The sequence below is a fragment of the Pelecanus crispus genome, chromosome 2, assembly GCF_030463565.1.
Source record: "Pelecanus crispus isolate bPelCri1 chromosome 2, bPelCri1.pri, whole genome shotgun sequence".
Taxonomy (NCBI): Eukaryota; Metazoa; Chordata; class Aves; order Pelecaniformes; family Pelecanidae; genus Pelecanus; species Pelecanus crispus.
In genome coordinates, this window is record NC_134644.1 from 175,241,030 (window position 1) to 175,260,406 (window position 19,377).

The 19,377-nt window shown below is 63.7% G+C and overlaps 1 protein-coding gene across 1 annotated transcript; it reads right to left on the bottom strand.

The window, feature by feature from the left end:
• Positions 1–1,653: 1,653 nt before the first annotated feature.
• LOC142592852 (casein kinase II subunit alpha-like) lies at positions 1,654–16,887 on the bottom strand. The gene is made up of 12 exons (XM_075704546.1): positions 16,787–16,887; positions 14,058–14,169; positions 11,543–11,644; positions 9,447–9,497; positions 7,278–7,337; positions 6,437–6,520; positions 4,248–4,358; positions 3,677–3,778; positions 2,642–2,742; positions 2,248–2,396; positions 1,891–1,980; positions 1,654–1,769 (listed from the first exon to the last, which is right to left on the bottom strand). The coding sequence occupies exons 1-12, from the start codon at positions 16,885–16,887 to the stop codon at positions 1,654–1,656; spliced, it is 1,179 nt and encodes a 392-aa protein (XP_075560661.1).
• Positions 16,888–19,377: the final 2,490 nt, after the last annotated feature.

Genomic DNA, 19,377 nt, shown 5'->3' on the forward strand with positions numbered 1-19,377 from the left:
CCGGCCCTGGGTGCTGCTCCCCTGGCCCTGGGTGCTCCCCTGGCTGCTCTGCAGCTGGCCCTGGGTGCTGCTCCAACAGCCTTGGGTGCTCCGCTGGCCCTGGGTGCTGCTGCCCTGGCCCTGGGTGCTGCTCCACCAGCCTTGGGTGCTCTGCTGCTGGCCCTGGGTGCTCTGTGGCCGCCCTTGGGTGCTACCCCGCCAGCCTTGGGTGTTCCGCTGGCCCTGGGTGCTGCTCCCCTGGCCCTGGGTGCTCTGCTGCTGGCCTTGGGTGCTGCTCCGCTGGCCCTGGGTGCTCCCCCAGCCCTGGGAGCTGCTCCCCTGGCCCTGGGTGCTCTGCTGCTGGCCTTGGGTGCTGCTCCGCTGGCCCTGGGTGCTCCCCCAGCCCTGGGAGCTGCTCCCCCGGCCCTGGGTGCTCCACTGTTAGCCCTGGGTGCTGCTCCCCCAGCTCTGGGTGCTCTGCTTTTGGCCCTGGGAGCTGCTCCCCCAGCTCTGGGTGCTCCCCCAGCTGTGGGTGCTCCCCCGGCCCTAGGTGCTCTGTCAGCTCTGGGTGCTGCTCCCCCAGCCCTGGGTGCTCCCCTGGCCCTGGGTGCTCTGCTGCTGGCCTTGGGAGCTGCTCCACTGTTAGCCCTGGGTGCTCCCCCGGCCCTGGGTGCTCTGCTTTTGGCCCTGGGAGCTGCTCCCCCGGCCCTGGGTGCTCCACTGTTAGCCCTGGGTGCTGCTCCCCCAGCTGTGGGTGCTCCCCCGGCCCTAGGTGCTCTGTCAGCTCTGGGTGCTGCTCCCCCAGCTCTGGGTGCTCCCCCAGCTGTGGGTGCTCCCCCGGCCCTAGGTGCTCTGTCAGCTCTGGGTGCTGCTCCCCCAGCTCTGGGTGCTCCCCTGGCCCTGGGTTCTCCACTGTTCAGCTCCGGAGCTGCCAGGAGCGGCCGGGAGCGACTCCAGCAGCAGCAACAGCAACTCCCAGCCCCTTGCGCTGCCAGCAGCTGCCTGGCGTCCACCTCTCCCCCCTGCCCCGGTCCCCGCTCTCCCGGGTGCCGCGGGGGGCCCCGACGTTCGCCCTGCGGCGAGCTCCTGCCCTCGCCCGTCCCGCAAGGGTTGGGGTCCGAAGGGATCTGCAACCGTGGGGCTGCTCGGAGCCCCCCGCCCCGGCCAACCGGACCGCGACGGCGGCCAGCGATGGTTTCCATCCATCGCCTCTCCGGGCAAGCTGGGCCCCACCCAAAAAGAAGCTGTCGCTCCTGCTGTTAGGGACATAGAAAATAAATTTTATTATTCATTTTAGATTTCTACACTGTAGTTGCGTCACTAACCATGATCCTCATGAGAATAACGCAGGGAACGCCATACCCTGACACAGATACAACAGAGATCAGCCTTGGTCCATCGCCAGAGTGTGATATTGTTACTGCACAGAGGGAAAAAAATAAAAAAAAAAAAGAAGGATCCTACGTTTTTGCTCTTTTGTTTGGTGTGGGTGGTTTTTTTTTTTTTCCATACTCAACAGAAATAAAAATAAAATTCCAGAGTGCCCCGTTTCTGCCTCTGGGCAGGGGCTGCCGGCGGGCGGCCGGAGCCCGCGAGGGGCAGGCAGGAGGGCAGAAGGCAGGCGCGGCACCGGCCTCGGCGCTGCGGGAAGCCGGCGGCGGTCGAGAGGCGAGTTCAGGGCTGCACGCCGGCCGCAGCGGGGACCGGCGAGCCCAAAGCGTTGGGAGAGGAGATGACGGGCGACGCGGCCAGGCTGCCGATGGGCTGGGACGCGGACATCGAGGTAATACCTGCGCCGGAGAGGGAGAGAGAGCGCGAGCGGGGCGTCAGGAGAGCTTGGCGCCGGCGACGCTCGGCGCCGAGGGGGTCCCGGAGCCCCCCGGTGAGATCGGCGCCAGCTCGAGCGCTCACCTGCCAACATACTGGAGGAGCTGACAGGCGTGTTACTGGCGGAGAGTCCGGCCGAGGGGCCGATCCTTGCCGGGTCCTTTGCTATGGGATCTGTGGGGTAGAGCGGAAAGCAACGGGGGGGGTCGGAGAGGGCTCCCTGCGCGCCCAGCCGGACGGACGGGAGGCAGCCCGCAAGGCCGGAGCTGCGCTGCGGGCGCTGCCCGTGCCCAAAAAGATGAGGGGAACCGTCGGGGTGGTGCCGGGCAGTGCCCGGTGCCGGCAGCGGTGAGGAGACAGGTTCTGGGTGAGGGTAGGGGCAGGGAGGGGATCGCGGCAGCCCCGAGGAGCCGGGGCAGGCAGCGGTGCGGGCAGACGTACAGAAGTACGGGTGCTCCATGGCGTCCCGGGCAGTGAGTCGTGTTTGGTGGTCGTAGCGCAGCAGCTTGTCCAAAAAATCGAGCGCCTCGGTGCTGACGAGGTGCTGGTTCTCGCTGTGCACGAAGCGCTCCCACCGCTTCCGCGAGTGCCTGCGAGGAGGAGGAAGAGGAGGAGGAGAGGGGCGTCAGCACCGTGCCCTGCTGCCGGCACCTCCAGCTCACCTCCCACGCCGCCCTCTCCGGCTCCGCGCCCAGACGTGGGGCACCGCGGCCGGTACAGCCGGCACCGCGCCAGCCGGCAGCTCTGGCAGCAGCGAGGCCAGGCCGTGGGGAGGGAAGGTTTGGGGAGGGAGGGCAGCGCCGGCCGCGGGGCTCCCCGCCTGCCGCGCACCCACCTGCCGAGGATGTCGTTGAAGCGGGGATCGAGCTCGATGTTGTACTTGTCGATGTAGTCGTACAGGTCTTCCGTCCCCAGCACTTTCGCGATGCGCACGAGCTGGGGGGGGAGGTGGAAAAGCAGCAACGCTGAGGGCGATGGCAGAGACGGGGGCTCCTGCCAGCCCAGCCACAACCCGCAGGTCCCGGCACTCCGCTCCCCAAGCCAGGACACAGCTCGGCGGAGCTTCGTGGTTGGGGAAGGACGCGTTCCCGGCCCTCTCCGGGCTGGAAAGCGAAGGCGAGGCCTTGCAACCCTTCCCCGGGGCAGCCAGAAGCCGCGCGGAGGCGTGCCATGCTGCCTCGTGCTCCTGCTCTCCGCAGGGAAGGGCGAACGCGTGCCCCGAGGTGCTCCAGAGCCTGCATTCCGGAGCTGGAGCGGAGCCAGGCGCCCTGTTGGTTTTTTTTTTCCCCTCCTCCCCCTGAGGGCGGGTGCAGCGGGGAGCCCGGATCCCACAAACGCAGGTTCCCGCAGGCCCCGATCATCCGCTTTGCGGTGGAGTTGGCAACGCCCGCCTTCGCTGGCCGAGCTTACGGGAGCGGTGCGACCGAGAAACGCGTCTCCGCGCTCGCCAGCCAGCTCCGAAGCCGCGGCGCACGAACCCCCACCACCACCGCCGCCGCCGCCGCCGCCGCAGCATCGTCTGGTGTCACCGAAACGGAGCGCGCTGCTCCTGCGCCTCGGCCACGGCCCCCTCCGGCAGCGCGCGGGCCAGCACCTCCCAGTAAAACCAGTCCCTCGCTCCCCTGCCCAGCCACCCCGCTCCCGGTTTAGCTGCCAGCTCACCCACTCCTCCCTCAGATAAAGCAGAGGGGTGGGAGAAGCGGGGAGCACCGAGACCCCCGGGGTGTGGGACGGGGCAGCACACGGAGGCGGCGCACGAGGAGCGGTGTCGGCGCCGCCGGTTCGCTTCACGGCGCGCTCCCCGGGGAAGGGCCGCGGGAGGAAGGGGTGATGGCGGGGGGAGCGGGCAGAGTGCTGCCCCGGAGCTCACTTGGTCGTAGTTGTCGTGACCGTGGAAGAAGGGCTCTTTCCGGAAGATCATGCTGGCCAGCATGCAGCCTAAACTCCACATGTCTAAGCTGTAGTCGTACATCTGGAAAAGCCGAGGGGAGAAAGAGAGAGCGGGGAGGTCAGCGAAGCGCCGGGAGCCACCGGGCCGCTGCGACCGCGCACCGAGCCCGCTCCGAGAGGGCGGCAGGGAGCAGAGGGCGGGTTTCGGGTGCCGCGGGGCGGCAGCTCCGCACCCCCGCTTTGCCCAGGACCGTCTCCAACACAGGCTTCAGGCCGAGACCCCAAACTCGACGCGGGCTCATGGGTCACGGGCGGAAAAGCCAGGCGCCGACCAGCCAAGAGCAGCCACCCCAAGGGCTGTTTGGGAGGCCGGGCAGATATTCTCTTCTCTCACCTTCCCCAATTACTTCACCCCGCTGTTGGCACACGTTCACCCCGGGCAGGTTGCGCCGATTGCTCAAGAACCGTGGCAGCCAGCGTGCGCCGTAGCGGGGCCGTGCAGGTTGTAACCCGCCGGGCATGCGCTGGGTGCAGGAGGGGCCGGGACGTACCTGGTAATCTACCAAGAGCTCCGGTCCCTTGAAGTACCGCGAGGCCACCCGCACGTTGTACTCCTGGCCGGGGTGGTAGAACTCCGCCAGCCCCCAGTCGATCAGGCGCAGCTGGAGGAGAAGGGGAGGGAGCGCATGGGTACGGGGGCACGCAACCCCGCGCGCCCCCGGCCCGCCACTCGCGCTCGCCTCTGCGGCAGCCCTTAGAATCATGGACTCGTCGAATGGTTGAGGTTGGACAAGACCTTGAAGATCACCCAGTCCGACCATTAACCCAACACTGCCAAGGCCACCACTAAACCAGTTCAGGGGAGAGGAAGAATTAATTCCGTGTTTCCTGCCTTGGGGGCTGGATTAGTTTTTAATGAAAGTAAAACCAGGAATCACTAAGGTTGGAAAGGATCTCTAAGATCATCAGCCCAACCATCACCCCAACACCCCCATGCCCACCAAACCATGGCCCCCAGTGCCACCTCTGCCCGTTTTTGAACCCCTCCAGGGCTGGGGACTCCCCCACCTCTCTGGGCAGCCTGGTCCAATGCTTGACCACCCTTTCCGTGAAGAAATTTCTCCCAATATCCAACCTAAACCTCCCCTGGCGCAGCTTGAGCCCATCTCCTCTCGTCCCATCGCTGTTCCTTGGGAGCAGAGCCCGACCCCCCTCCCTGCCCCCTCCTGCCAGGAGCTGCAGAGCGATCAGGTCTCCCCTCAGCCTCCTCTTCTCCAGGCTGAACACCCCCAGCTCCCTCAGCCGCTGCTCCCAGCCCTGTGCTCCAGACCCTGCCCCAGCTCCGCTGCCCTTCCCTGCACACGCGTTTCCAGCGCTGCTGCTCCCCCCGCCCCCTCGCCCGGCTCGGGGCGATGCCCGTCCTTGCGCCTGCCCCCACCACTACTCGCGCTCCGGCCTCGGGTTTTGCATTTGCCCCTCAGGAATTTCACCCCCGTTTTTCAGATCTTTTCTTCAACCCGTCCGGATCGCTTTGAGCTCCAGGGGACTCGCAGCCCTCCCCGTTTTCGCTCGTTAAAACCTGCACGCTCTCTGGTCCGTCGGCCAGGTCATCGATACCGACACCGGGCCTCGGGCGATCCCCACGGAACCTGTGCGGCGCTGCCTTCCGCTCTGACAGCGAACCAGTGATAATTAGTCTCTAATTACGGCTTTCCGGCAGCTTTATACCTACCGCGTAGAAAAGGCACCTAAGCCATGCTGGCTTATGCCAGAAGTCGTATTAAAATCGAGCTACCTGACATCTACCGTGCACAAAGAGCCTCTCCAGTGGTTTTTAATATTAATGTGGGGGAGGAGGAAAGGATTGGCTCGGCTCAGATGTCTGCGAGCGCGGCGCGTACCGCAAGGCGCAGCCGCTCTGGCGCAGGGCGATGCCGGGCTGCGACGACGGGGAGGATTGCAAAGGGCACGGTGGCCAAGGGGCACGCTCGGGCCCTTCCCGCTCCGATAACGGAGCCGTTTGCCGGCCGCGAGAGGCTTTGCCCGTGCCGCGGGGAGAGGCCCAGCCTCCCGCCGTCCGAGCGGGCGCCTTTTGAAGTCTTTTTTATTTAAAGTCCCAGCTGGCCAGTTGCTACAGAGGTGCTGGAAGAAATCTAAAGTTACGTTTACAAGCGTTACGGCCGCACAGGTGGCTAATAAAGGGAATTTACTGGCCGCAGGTGCGGGTTTTACGGTCACCTCTCTTTCCAAACAAGCAGCTGCGAATTCAGCCCCCCCCCGCCTGCTCCCCGCATTGGGGCCCAAATCTAACGAGGGCCGGACTGGGACTTCAAGGCAACGCTCTCCTGCCTGCCTACGGGCTCGGAGCGCGGGTGCGGAGAGCCGGAGCCCGGCAGGACCACGCGGCATTAAGCGTGCCGGGGAAGTTCCTCTGTCGAAACCGCGACGGTGCGCAGCAGCTAAATGCGGGATGAGTCCGTGCTGGCCCGCAGGGACGGGAGCCCGCGGAAGCGGGTAAAAGCAAAGCGCCGGTTGTTTTTGCCCGCCAAAAGGCTCTTAGGCGGGGGCGGAGCAGTCGGGAGAAGAGCTCACGGTCTCTGCTCGCGCCCGCCTGGACGGCGAGAGCGGGAGCCGGCACGGCTGAGCCTCCCCGCTCCGAGAAGCGGATCCAGGCAGCGAGAACCAGCCCAGCGCCGCGTTCCCTTTTCCGCAGGGAGGCGGGCGCGGGGCCTCACCGTACCTTTCTGTGCTCGTGGTCAATCATGACGTTGTGCGGCTTGACGTCTCGATGCATGACCCCCATGCTGTGACAGTAGTCCAGCGCCTGCGGGCAAGAACGGGCGCCGTCAGAAAGCCTGCCGCCGCGTGGCACGGCAGCAGGATCGGGCAGCGAGCCCGCAGCCCGAGGCGGCAGGGCCGGCGGTGAAGGACAGAGCCGGAGGCTGCGCGGGGACGGAGCCAGCCAGCCGCCTCGGCTAAAAGCTACGGGCACGGACACGTTCCCCAGGGATCTCCAGCCCTCGTTTCAAAGGCTGCCGTCTCCCTGCAGCGCCTGCTGCGACTGAAGCCCTGCAGCGGGGACGCTGCAGCCGATCCTGGCCGGTCTCTGCCGGCGGGGATGGCTGGGACAGGGCAGGGAGCGCTCTGGGAGAGGGTTTCGGCACGCTCGGGACCCCCTCGGCTGACCACCGGAGCAGGCTCCGGCACGGCCCCGGTGCCACCTTGCAACCAAAGCCGCTTCCAATACCAGGTCCCAGCGGAGGCCGAAAGTCTGGGAAGAGGATGGCGGGGAGAGAAATAAGATGGCTTCTGCTTCTCAAGGACACGGTGACCTTGCGCTCCGAGCCACTCGCTAGCACCTGCCTCCGAGCCTCTCCCCTCGCCCGGTGGCCCACGTGGATGGCTGGGCAACCGTCCAGCAGGGCTTAGTAGCCAAATGAACTCTACTCTCTACCTCCCACTTCTACAGCGCAGATTCCCCCGGGGGCGGGGGGGGGGAAGATTTAGCAGCAGGTCTCTGCTTGAGCAAGGACTTTCTTAGGGACTGTGGATTTCCCAGCTGTCCCCCCCCAGGAGCTTACCTTTAAGATTTCGTACATGTAGAACCGTATGTCAAAATCAGACAGCGTCTGGTACAATTGCTGGAAGAATGAAGACAAGAATCAGGTTAAGAAAACACAGCGTGTTTACCCACCGCTCCTGGGTGCGGTGCCCGGGCTCCTCGTGGAGGCTTCGGCCACAGAACTGACACTCACGGAGCTGCAACTCATGGAATCGTGGAATCATGGAATGGTTGAGGTTGGAAAAGACCTTGAAGATCACCCAGTCCAACCAGTAACCCAACACTGCCAAGGCCACCACTAAACCAGTTAAGGGGAGAGGAAGAATTCCATGTCTCCTGGCTTGGTGGCTGGATTATTTTTTAATGAAAGTAAAAACCAGGAATCACTGAGGTTGGGAAGGATCTCTAAGATCACCAGCCCAACCATCACCCCAACACCCCCATGCCCACTAAACCATGTCCCCCAGTGCCACCTCTGCCCATTTTTGAACCCCTCCAGGGCTGGGGACTCCCCCACCTCTCTGGGCAGCCTGTTCCAACGCTTGGCCACCCTTTCCATGAAGAAATTTCTCCCAATATCCAACCTAAACCTCCCCTGGCGCAGCTTGAGCCCATCTCCTCTCGTCCCATCGCTGTTCCTTGGGAGCAGAGCCCGACCCCCCTCCCTGCCCCCTCCTGCCAGGAGCTGCAGAGCGATCAGGTCTCCCCTCAGCCTCCTCTTCTCCAGGCTGAACACCCCCAGCTCCCTCAGCCGCTGCTCCCAGCCCTGTGCTCCAGACCCTGCCCCAGCTCCGCTGCCCTTCCCTGGACACGCTCCAGCCCCTCCGGGTCCTTCTTGGAGCGAGGGGCCCAAAACTGGACACAGCATTCCAGGTGCGGCCCCACCAGCGCCGAGCACGGGGGGACGATCCCTGCCCTGCTCCCGCTGGCCACACTACCCCTGACACAAGCCAGGATGCTCTTGGCCACCTTGGCCACCTGGGCACACTGCTGGCTCATGTTCAGCCGCTGTCGACCAGGGGCACCAACTGGCCAGACAGCGCCCGGGGAGTTTTGTACCCACTTTGTACCCCAAATTTCCCCACCCGCGAACCGCCAGCTCACCACGGGGAAGAGCCGGGAGGGGAGGCTGGATAACCAACACGCGCCCTCCCAGCTTCCACCCAGGAGGGGACCAGGCAGATCCGAGCTCCCGCACCTGGAAGGCTTCGCTTTCCCATCCTGAGGAGAGGGGACGAGGATGAGAGAGCGCGCCCTCGCAAAACCCAGAGAGCGATTCCCCGAGACAGCCTCGGGGACAAGCATCGGGTGGGAAAAGGGTCACATCAGGACTTACGGCGCATTAATTTCTCACTGAAAACTAGAAGGGAGCAGCCACGGGCAAAGCGGCTGCTGGTTTTCTGACTCCTACAGCCCGTCCCGATAACCCTCCTCATCTCCTTCCACTCAGCCCAGGCTCCGGGGACACGAGGCTCAACTAATCCAACATTTCAGCCGGCAAATTGGCCAACACCAGATTGCGAATACAAGCCCGTGACGGGCAATCGCTGCAGCAGCGTGGCCGAGAGGAGAGATTTAAGGATCCGCCGGGACAATCCCTAACAGCGGCACTGTACCCCTGGCTCTTCCCTTCACTGTGAAATGTGGAATAGAGCAGCTGGCCGCAGCGCCGAATCCCCCAGCCCCTGCGAGGCAGCGATGCCAGCCATTTCTGTGACACCGCGTGCCTCTGAAACCTCGGACCATTCCCTCCCCACCACGGGAGAGCGTCAGAGCGGGTCGGGAATCCCTCTGGTAGCCAGGGCACGATGCCTGCTCTGCAGCAGAGCCCAGGAGAGCTCTCCCAGTTAACCAACGGGCAGAGGTGGCACTTGGGGACATGGTTTAGTGGGCATGGGGGTGTTGGGTTGATGGTTGGGCTGATGATCTTAGAGAGCCTTCCCAACCTTAGTGATTCCTGGTTTTTACTTTCATTAAAATAATCCAGCCACCAAGCCAGGGCACATGGAATTATGACTCTGCCCTTAACTGGTTTAGTGGTGGACACGGTAGTGTTGGGTTACTGGTTGGACTGGATGATCTTCAAGTTCTTTTCCAACCTCAGTGATTCGACGATTCTATGATTTGATGATCCTATCCCCACCATCATCAGATTCAGGAGGTGTCTGCAACGGCGGCGGTCGCTCACCTTGAAGTCTGTGTTGTTGACATGCTCGAAGACCAGGGCAGGCGTCCGAGACTGCAGGACGGCGGCATCAGGTCGAGAGACAGAAGGAAAAAGAGAGAGGTTTAGGCTTTCTTTTTAGGGTGCGGGAAAAGGCAGGCAGCTGCCCTGCGTCCAGCCCAGGGCCCTCCAGCACCCGCCAGCAGCTCCTGCCCTCCTGCTCCTGCCTGCACTGCAACACACGCGGCCGCAGGAGCGCTCAGCGGCAGCCGGCGGCGCGCGGGGAGCCGCGCCTTTACCCCACCGCGCGCGGGTACCTCCCCGTTCCTGCCATCGGATCGACGCGCCCACCTCTGGGAGCTGAACGGGAGCCGGCAAAGCCGGGTCAGGGCGAGGTGGGAAGCGAGGGAGCTCTTGAGGGCTGGTTCCTAAGAGCGGTGCTTGCCAGCGTGGCTAGGGCGAGCTGCGGCTTCTGCCCTGGGAAGGGGCTCCCGTGTCTTGCCTCCGCCGGCAGCAACCCCATCGCACAAAGACTTCATAGAAACTCCGGCAAAAAGGAGACGGGAGCAGCAGGAGCTGCCCGGCCGGGGCTTCCCAAGCTGCCGAGTTTTCGGAGACGCCGTAAGCGGAGGAGGCCCAGGAGCCGAGCGAGCTGCTGCTGCTTGCGCCACGTTTTCGGGCTTGTTTTTGTAGGGCTCTCCGCGCCCCTTCCCTTTCTCTCTTCGATCTCCTCCTCGCAGCGGGACGCCGGACCTCCGGGCAGGACTCCCAAAGTCTGCGTGGAGGGAGAAACCCCCCCTCCCTGTCCGCACAGCCCCTCACAAACCAGGAGACCGGGTCACCCCTTTTTGGCCACCCCGAGCGCTTGCGCAGAGGCCGTCGCCTTCAGCAGCCCCACCGGTCCTCCGTCGCGCCGCTCCCCAAAAAAAGCCGCCCGCCCCGCCTCGAGAGCCCGCGCCCCGGCTCCCGAGAGCGCGGCCCCGCTCGCCGGCGGCGTAACGCGCCCGCTCTCCTTCCCTGCGAGGCGATCCGTCACCTCAAACGTCACCAGCGTCGCAGACCCCGTCTGGAAACGGAGCAGCGGAGCCAGAGCCTGTCCCCAGGGCCCCCGCTCGCCGCTATCTCCCCACAAACAGCTGCCTCTCACGGCCCGGCGGAGGATTAAAGCTGGCTCAAATACGCCCTGCTAATTCATCCTAACGCAGCTTTTTAATCAGCGCGGCGGGCGGTACGATGTCGCCGGCCTCGGAGAAATTCAGCCGCGCTCCGTGGACACCACGGCTTTTATCAGTCTGCCCGTGCAAAACTCTCACCTCCCCCTGCCAAAAGCGGGTTCTGCAAGACCCTCGGGGTCCTGCCGAGCACCGCCTGCCTCCCCGCCCGACGCGGGGCACAGCAGGACCGATCCGAACCGGCAATCCTGCCCGGATCGCACTGTCCGGATCAGAAAGCAACGGGGACAGCGGGATACCCCGACGCCGTGGGGATAACAGAAGTGAAAGCCAGCGCTGGGCAAGAGCCGGGAGACCGGCCAGCGCCACAAAGGAAACATCGGCTGGTTTTGGGAGGAGCGCGGGATCTCAGCGCAGCGCAGAGCACCGAGGCACGACGGCGGAGGAAAGCCTGACCGGTTTGACGGCGGCAACAACCCCAACCTCCTCCCGCTCTCTCCGCTGACTCGGCCACGCTGGCCGCGGCCCGTCCTTCCCCTCGGCCTTCGCGAAGGCAAGGCAGCGTCACCCAGCGAAGAGAAAGCAGCCCGATGCTTGCGCAAGACCCGGGTGGTTCGAGGCATCCCTTGCTCCCAGCCGCTTTTTCGGGATTGAGAGCGGACGGCGCTGTAGGCGCAGCCCTCCTCCACCTGCCGCTGCTGGATCAGCCAGAAAGACTCTCCTTCCATTTCTACCCTCTCGTTTGCCGTCTCGGCAGCGCTCGAGCGGGGAAACACGGGCAGAGATCTCCCCGGGCTGATTTCAGCTGCCAGACGGATGCCAAGCGGGCCAGGGAGTCAGCGCGAGCTCGGAGAGACTCTTAACTCGGGGCGGGCGGGAAGGATTCCGACGGAATCCCTCGCACCTTGCCGGCTGCGGGGGTCAGAGCTGCCCCTTCCCCTTCCTTACCACGGGGTCTTTCACTATGTCTAGCAGGCTGATGATATTGGGGCCTCCTCGGAGATTCTCCAGGATCTTAATCTCGCGCTTGATCTTCTTCTTTTTCACGGGCTGAGAAAACAGAAAACGAGAGGCAGTTACCAGCAGGCAGACCGCGTCCGGCGCGACGGCACGACGCGGCAGGGGAACGGCGAGGGAGCCCGCGGTTCTTCGGTCGCGCGAGAGGAACGGCGGCGAGCGGGCGCGTTCCCTCGGCCTGCGTCCGGCTCTGCCTCCCGAGGCACCCAGCATCGCCCAGCCCCACGCAAGAGCGGAGGGAGCGTGACGCCGTGCCTCCATCACCCCGGAGAACGGCGTCCCGCGAGCTTGTCCGTCTAGCAGCTCTCCGCTTCCGAAGGAACGGAGTTTCCTGCGTTGGGGAGGCCGCTGGGAGGTTATTTTACTACAAAAAAAAGGTTTCGAAGAGCAAGCTTAAGTGTCTTCAAGTCCCAGATTAAACCTTTGACTGAGACTTTGGAAACAGTTACCCAAGAAAAGCAGAATCCGGTGAAACAGCTCTGGCAGCCAAGCCCGTCCGTGCCTCTGTAACTCCTCAGTGCTGGCTCCCAACCAGTCCCCAGCCCGAGCTGTCCCGGGAATTACGCTCGCTCTGCGAGCGCGGTGGGGAGACAGCTCTGGATGTGCTCAGAGAAGCCGACCCGAGCCTCCCTCCCGCCTCCGAAGACGCGATGCTCTTTCTTTTGTATCAGGAATGGCGCGGCCAGCGGGAGCAGGGCAGGGATCGTCCCCCCGTGCTCGGCGCTGGGGAGGCCGCACCTGGAATGCTGTGTCCAGTTTTGGGCCCCTCGCTCCAAGAAGGACCCGGAGGGGCTGGAGCGTGTCCAGGGAAGGGCAGCGGAGCTGGGGCAGGGTCTGGAGCACAGGGCTGGGAGCAGCGGCTGAGGGAGCTGGGGGTGTTCAGCCTGGAGAAGAGGAGGCTGAGGGGAGACCTGATCGCTCTGCAGCTCCTGGCAGGAGGGGGCAGGGAGGGGGGTCGGGCTCTGCTCCCAAGGAACAGTGATGGGACGAGAGGAGATGGGCTCAAGCTGCGCCAGGGGAGGTTTAGGTTGGAAATTAGGAAAAATTTCTTTACGGAAAGGGTGGTCAAGCATTGGAACAGGCTGCCCAGAGAGGTGGGGGAGTCCCCAGCCCTGGAGGGGTTCAACAAACGGGCAGAGGTGGCACTGGGGGCCATGGTTTAGTGGGCATGGGGGTGTTGGGGTGATGGTTGGGCTGATGATCTTAGAGATCCTTTCCAACCTTAGTGATTCCTGGGTTTTACTTTCATTAAAAAACTAATCTAGCCACCAAGCCAGGAGACACGAAGTTATGACTCTCCCCTAAACTGGTTTAGTGTGGACTTGGTAGTGTTGGGTTACTGGTTGGACTGGGTGATCTTCAAGGTCTTTTCCGACCTCAACGATTCCATGATTCCATGATTCTGCCTTTCAAGCTGGCTTTCTGCTTCTCCATCCCAGGCTGGGCCAGATACAGGGCAAATATATTAACGAGGGCGTTTCTCACGTTCTCACTCGTAACCCATCCCGAGCTTTTCTTAACGCGGATTTCTGTTGTGCTCCGGAATTGCTAAGCTCCCTCCACCTTCACCGCTTCTCCCGCAAAGGCAACAGTCTTAAGGCCGTCCCCATATTTTATAACTCGTTCATCCTAAAGACTATAATTAACACCCGTGGCTTGGCGACGCCACAGAAATTAGCTCGCTACCACAAGCCGACGAGCCTAAACACGGCCCGTCAGCCTAACGAGCGACGAAACGGGAGAAGCAGGGCTCGGTTAGCGCTGGGGAATGCCTCTGTGCCCTGCCCGAGCTCCCGGGACACGCGGGTGTACCTGAGCTCATCCCAGGGCAGAAATCGGCTCCGACTTACGGGGCCGAGACATCACGCGCCGCAACGACCTTCCGTTGGGAGATGCTGCTCCGCTCCTCCCGGGGAAGATCCCTGGGCTCCCGTGTTCCTCGCTCGGGGAGGGAGCTGCACTCCACGAATGCCAGCACGGGGATTTTTATGAACTTGGCTCAGAACAAGCCAAGTATTTGTGCCGAACCGGTGGAGCTTGTGACCTGAAACAGGCCCAAAGAAAAGCCTAAAGCACCCGCAGTCCCGGAGCGCCGCCTCCCCTCCGTCGGGAGATCACCACCCACGGCAACCTCGCCGCGGTGACACCAGCGGGTGACAGAGAGGGAGGGCAACGGGGACGCAGGCAGAACATCCGTACGAGGCACGGGACTTCCCTTCTGCCTCCACGGCGCCTACGTGATCCCTGCCTCCCCGCACCGATCTCTGGTTTGCTTGGGAAGGAGACAAGCTCGCTGAAACGCTTGCCTTGGGGGCCGATGTCTTCCTCGGCCGAGATGATCCAAATATGATCAGAGCGCTTCAAACGCAGCCGGCAGGAAGAGGCGAGGGAGGGGAAGACGCAGAAGCCTCAGCAGAGGAGCAAAGGGGTGAGCAAACACACCTACCTTGAGGATTTTCACAACCACTTTCTCATTGTTGGTGATGTTGATGGCTTCAAAGACTTCGCTGTATTTGCCACGGCCGAGTTTCCGCACGAGCTGATAGTCATCTTGGTTGCTGTTTTGAGAGAAGAGAGAAAGAAGAGATGAGGAGATTGCTCGAAACAAAGCACGGCTTGCTTTAGAGACAACGCTTCTCCCAAGGGAAGGGCAAGGTCTGCGGGTCAGTCTACGGTAAACGGAGAGCTAGCAGATCGCCACGGCGCCTACGGCTGGCGAGAAGCAGCCAGCACCGCAGAGGACCATGCAAACCCGCCGGCCAACGACCGGAGAGCACCGGCGAAGCGCAGCGCTGCCGGCAGCGCCGCCGGCTCAGCACTTTCCACGCGGAGATGGACACCAGACCTCAACAGGCGTTACGGGGAGCTCGGGGACAACCCCCCCACCCCCGGCTTGCACGCGCCGCAACCCGGCAAGGCAAAGCCTTCCGGCGCGCCGAAAACGCCTCTGCCAACTCCCGACGCGGGCGCGCTCCCTCCCGGCCTCGGTTCTCCTCCCAGCTCTGCTACGGGTGGTGCGGAGACGACGCCTTTCCACCTTCCCCTCTTCTCAGTTACGAAAGGGGAGGCGGTGGGCTGCGAGGGCTAGCTCACCTGAAACTCCGGAGCCCACCAGCGCTTCGCGAACGGCAGAGATTGCCAAAATACCCGACATCAAAAAACTCCCCTAGGACCCCTCCTTTACGCTGAGGCGGCAAGGATCTCGCACGCCCAAGGCTTTGTGAAAAGAAACATTCCGTGCGAGAAATCAGAAAAAAACCGCAAGCGACTCGCACCCATTAAAACGTATTTAGAATAGAATCATCGAATCGTTTAGGTTGGAAAAGACGTCTAAGATCGTCCAGTCCAACCATTGACCTACACTACCAAGTCCACACTAAACCAGTCAAGGGTAGACCAGACTGAACCATGTCCCCCAGTGCCACCTCTGCCCGTTTTTTGAACCCCTCCAGGGCTGGGGACTCCCCCACCTCTCTGGGCAGCCTGTTCCAATGCTTGACCACCCTTTCCGTGAAGAAATTTCTCCCAATATCCAACCTAAACCTCCCCTGGCGCAGCTTGAGCCCATTCCCTCTCATCCTATCGCTAACTACTTGGGAGAAGAGACCAACACCCCAAAATTTAAGTCCTCCACGTGTTTAAATCCTAACCCAAGTCACCTGAGGGGACTGAAGGGAGCAGCAGAAGTATCGGCAATTATTTCTGCTACGCCAAGGAGGGGAAGGCACAGGGGCCCCCCGGGGATTTGATAAACAAATTGGGGAAAGAAAGGGAATGACAGGCTGGAAAGCTTGACTTCACAAATTGCTAATTAGCAGAGACAATATAGGAGATGACTCGTCAGCACCTGAGGAGAAGGAGAGCTGAAACGGGCAGCGGAGCCGCGGCGCAACCCGACCGCGCCAGGCTGCTTCGCTCCTTAACCCGAGGTTACGCTCGGCAAAGGCGAATAGAGGGAGCGCGGTGAACCGCGCGGTACGGATGGGGAGGATCCATTAGTCTTCGCTAGGAACCGGAGGCAACGGCAGGGAAAACATGAACTGCACGGATTGTTTGGGTGAAAAAAAAACCCAAACAAAAAAAAAACCCAAGCCCAGGATGCTCGCAGAAGAAACGGAATTACCATCCCGGAGAGACCGAAGGCTCCGCAGGGCTCTGCCTGGCGCAGGGGATTTGGAAGTGGATAAAAAGCTTTGCATTTCTAGGTCGCCGGTACCAGCGCCGGGCGCGCGTTGCCGCTCGCCGGGGTTTGGGCGGAGAGGAGGGAGAGCACCGGGAAGGGCTCCTAATCCGGCCCCGGCAGCAGCCCCGCCGCCAGCCGCAGCACCGCGACAGCCTCCTCGCCGCCCAGGCACCGGCTTGACGCCGCGGCCTCAGATAAAAAGACTTTTATTTTCCAGGTTTTTACCGCAACTACCGAACAAAGAGCAGCCTCTGTCCCTGGCGGGCAGCGTTCCTTCGGCCCGAAAGCACCCGGGAAGGGGGATGCGCTCGAGGAGGGGAGGGTTTCCCGCTGACAAGCGCCGCGGCAATCCGGCCCATCGCCAAGCCAGCTGCCGTGTAAAACAATCAACCGGTCGGCTTCGAGGTCTCAAGAGACTCGAGTCCTCAAGGGAACTCCAAAAAAAATAGTCACCAGACTGTCACCGCCGTCCTTTCAAACGCCTCTGCGCTCCAGGACCGTTCCCAAGCTTTCCCACCGGTGTTCCCAGTTATTCCCATCAGCGCCCCGGGGACAGCGGCGCGGAGGCCGCCGTCTTTTGGCGTAGCCGTCCTTCCCAGCAATAAAACCCGGACCCTTACCACGCCGCTTTAATTAAGCGCTCGCTTCTGTGCTTAAAGCCAGGCGCCCGGCTCTATTTTAAAAGCCGAAATACAAGCGGCTCCGCTTGCAAAGCCGCCGCGGAGCCGCGGGCTCGAGCCCGGGGCTCCCCGGGAAATCAGACCCCCGCTTCCCACCGCCGCCCGCCCCAGGCAGCGCCCGGACGGCAACGCCGAAAAGCGAACCGCCGGTCCCCGCTCCGCGCGGCCGTCAGCGGGTGCCCCTGCCCTCCTGCTTTCGGGAGGGCGTTCGTCCCCCGCGCCGCCGAGGAGGGGAGCGGCGGCGGCGGCGGCGGCGGCGGCGCTCGCGCACGGGCCCTGGCGTGGGTTCCCCCTCCTATCTCCCAGGCGTACCCCCATTCCACGACGTGCGACTCGTAGTCCCAGTACTCGCGGGGTCTCTGAGTGTTCACGTCTGCATAGACCCTGGCCCGACTCGGCACTGGCCCCGACATGCTTCCACGGCCAGAGGCGCAGTACCTCAATCACCCTAAAAATACAAACACACATGAATTGGGGTGAGACCAAGGCACACTTGTGAGAGAAAGAGGGGAAAAGAGAAAGGGGCGGGGGGCGCGTGGCGGGGCTGCCAAGCGGAGCGGGGGGCTGCGGGATGCGCGGGCGGGCAGAGGGCGGCTCGCGAGGGGCTCTCCGGCACGGCTCAGCGCCGCGGCGAACAGCCGGCAGCACCGCAGCCCGAGCCAGCGGCCCGGCGGGCAGCTCCTCCGGCGTCCGCAGAGCCGACGTTTGGGCTGTCCTCCTTCACGCCCCGGCCCCGTCCTCTCCCCCCCACCCCCCAAAAAACCGCTCTGCCCGTCCCGGAGGGCGCTTAAGCCAAGGGCAGAAATCTCCCCCCGCTCTCCAGCTCCGAGCAACGCTGCAGCGGTGAGGAGCGAACCCCACCACCTCCTCCCTGACCCCGCTAGCTTCGGCCCGAGCCCCCTTCCCCAAACGGGAGGGAATCGGTAAAACGGAGACGCCGACAGAAAAAGCTGGCAGTGCCAAGACGGGGCCAAACTTCCCCGGAGCCGGGGACACGCAGACGGAGAAAGCAGATCCGTCCGGGATGGGGAAGGGAGCTCTGCCCGCCGGGGAAGGCTGCGCAGACCCAAACCGTGGCGGCCGCGGTTCCCAAAGGAGCAGCCCACGGGGGTACGGGGGTCGAGCACGGCCCCTCTCGGCTCGCGGGTGCCGGCGCAGATCGAGCGCGGCTCCCCGGAGGCGGCCGGCGTGTCGGCTCAGCTCATTCCACCGGCCGCCCCGGGCCTCTCCCGGCGCACCCGTCCCGGAGGCCGCTTTCGGCGCCCAGCACGGGCAGAGGTTAAGAGCCGGCCCTGGCAGAGGCCGGGGAGCTCCGTGCCAAACCCCGTCGCCTCCCCAAGGACACAGGGCTCTTCCGTCCCCCGACAACCGGGGACGAGGCGAAGCACACGGACCCCGCGGCGAGACCCCGGCGCGCTACGCCGGCAGCTTTCGCCGGCAGCCCGCCGGCCCCGGTGAGAGCGTGTGCTCTCCTCTCGCCGGCGGCGAAATGCGCCGCGTCAGCCGGCCGGGCCGCGGCGGAGAGGGCCGGGAGCGCCGCTGCGAGCCGGCCCGGCTGCTCCCGCGGCGCCCCGGGAAAGGGGATAGGCAGCCGTGGAAGAAACGTTTCGGCTGAACAACGCGGGCCGGGAAACGCCGATGGGTGCCGAAACCCCGGCTCCCTGCCGAGAGAGGGCAAGACGCGGTGCTGAGCCGGCACAGGTCCGGCTGGCCCCCGAACGCGGGGCGTGGGAGGGATGCTCTTGCCGTCCCCCGTCCTCCTACGGCAGCGGGAAACGAGCCTTATGGTTGTTTTTTTTTTTACCGAAAAATGGAAAATATTCTGACACAGCAGCCCGGGCTCTGCCTCTGCCGTAGCAAAATCACCCGCAAGCCGTGGCGCAGCACGGGCGGCGAGTCTATAAATCAACGCGAGCGCCGGCCGGCGAGGAGCGCCGAGCGTTTATGCAGCCCTTTCGCATTTTTAATATCCCATGCGAGGGTTAACGAGCATCTCGAAGTGTAGATGCTACCCAGCTGGCGCGGAGCCGGAGGGAGGCAGCTGCCTGCAAGCTGCGAGCGGAGCCGGGGCTTGGACGAACAGGATCCGGCCCCTCCGCCGCGGCAGAGGCTGCCGTCCACCCCTGCCCGGCCCGAGAGGAAAAACCCAGCAAAAAAAGGACTTTTTGGCCAGGTTAAGGGGCTCCACCTGCGGCCCGGAGCAGGGTTTGGGGAGGGTGGGGAGGTATAAAACCCGCTCGGAAACTGGAAACGGAAAAATCCCGCCAGGTCCCATCTTGCAACTACTCCGTGAAACGGCGTGCGCGCAGATCCCGGCAGCGGAGCGAAGGCTTTGCTCAGCAAAGCGCAAAAAGAACGCTGTTTGGAGGTAGAAGGAATATCCTGCCGTTCCGCAGGCGGCGGGGTGCTCCCCGCATCCGGCAAACATCCCGGGAAAAGCACGGCGGGGACGGCGCAGGCTCCGAGCAAACCAGGAGCGCGGGAGGCCGGGGAGAAGGAAGAGCCAAGGCCGGGGAGAAGGAAGAGCCAAGGCCGTCGGCTTCGAAGAGAACCGGGGCACACGCAGCGCCGGACACGGCGTTCCCGTTTATCCTCCCGCGGCGGGTCTGCCGGCCCCGAAATGCCGGCGCGAGGGGAGGCGGCACTCCCAAGGCCGGCCGCGGGCAGGAGCAGGCCTGCCTGCAAGGCCGATTCCGGCAAAGAGGAGACGTTTCTTGCTGCGGCGTTGCGGATCGGGGTGAAAAGTGCTGACGGGGAGAATGAAGGGAAAAAAAAAAAAAAAAAAAATCGCAGGAATCTCCCTCGGGGCACGAGGACACAGCCACGCCAGCGCCGGCACGACCCGCGACGCGTGGAGAGCGATGGCACGGGCAGCTGGCGAGCCTCGGCGCGGGGGGCTGCGG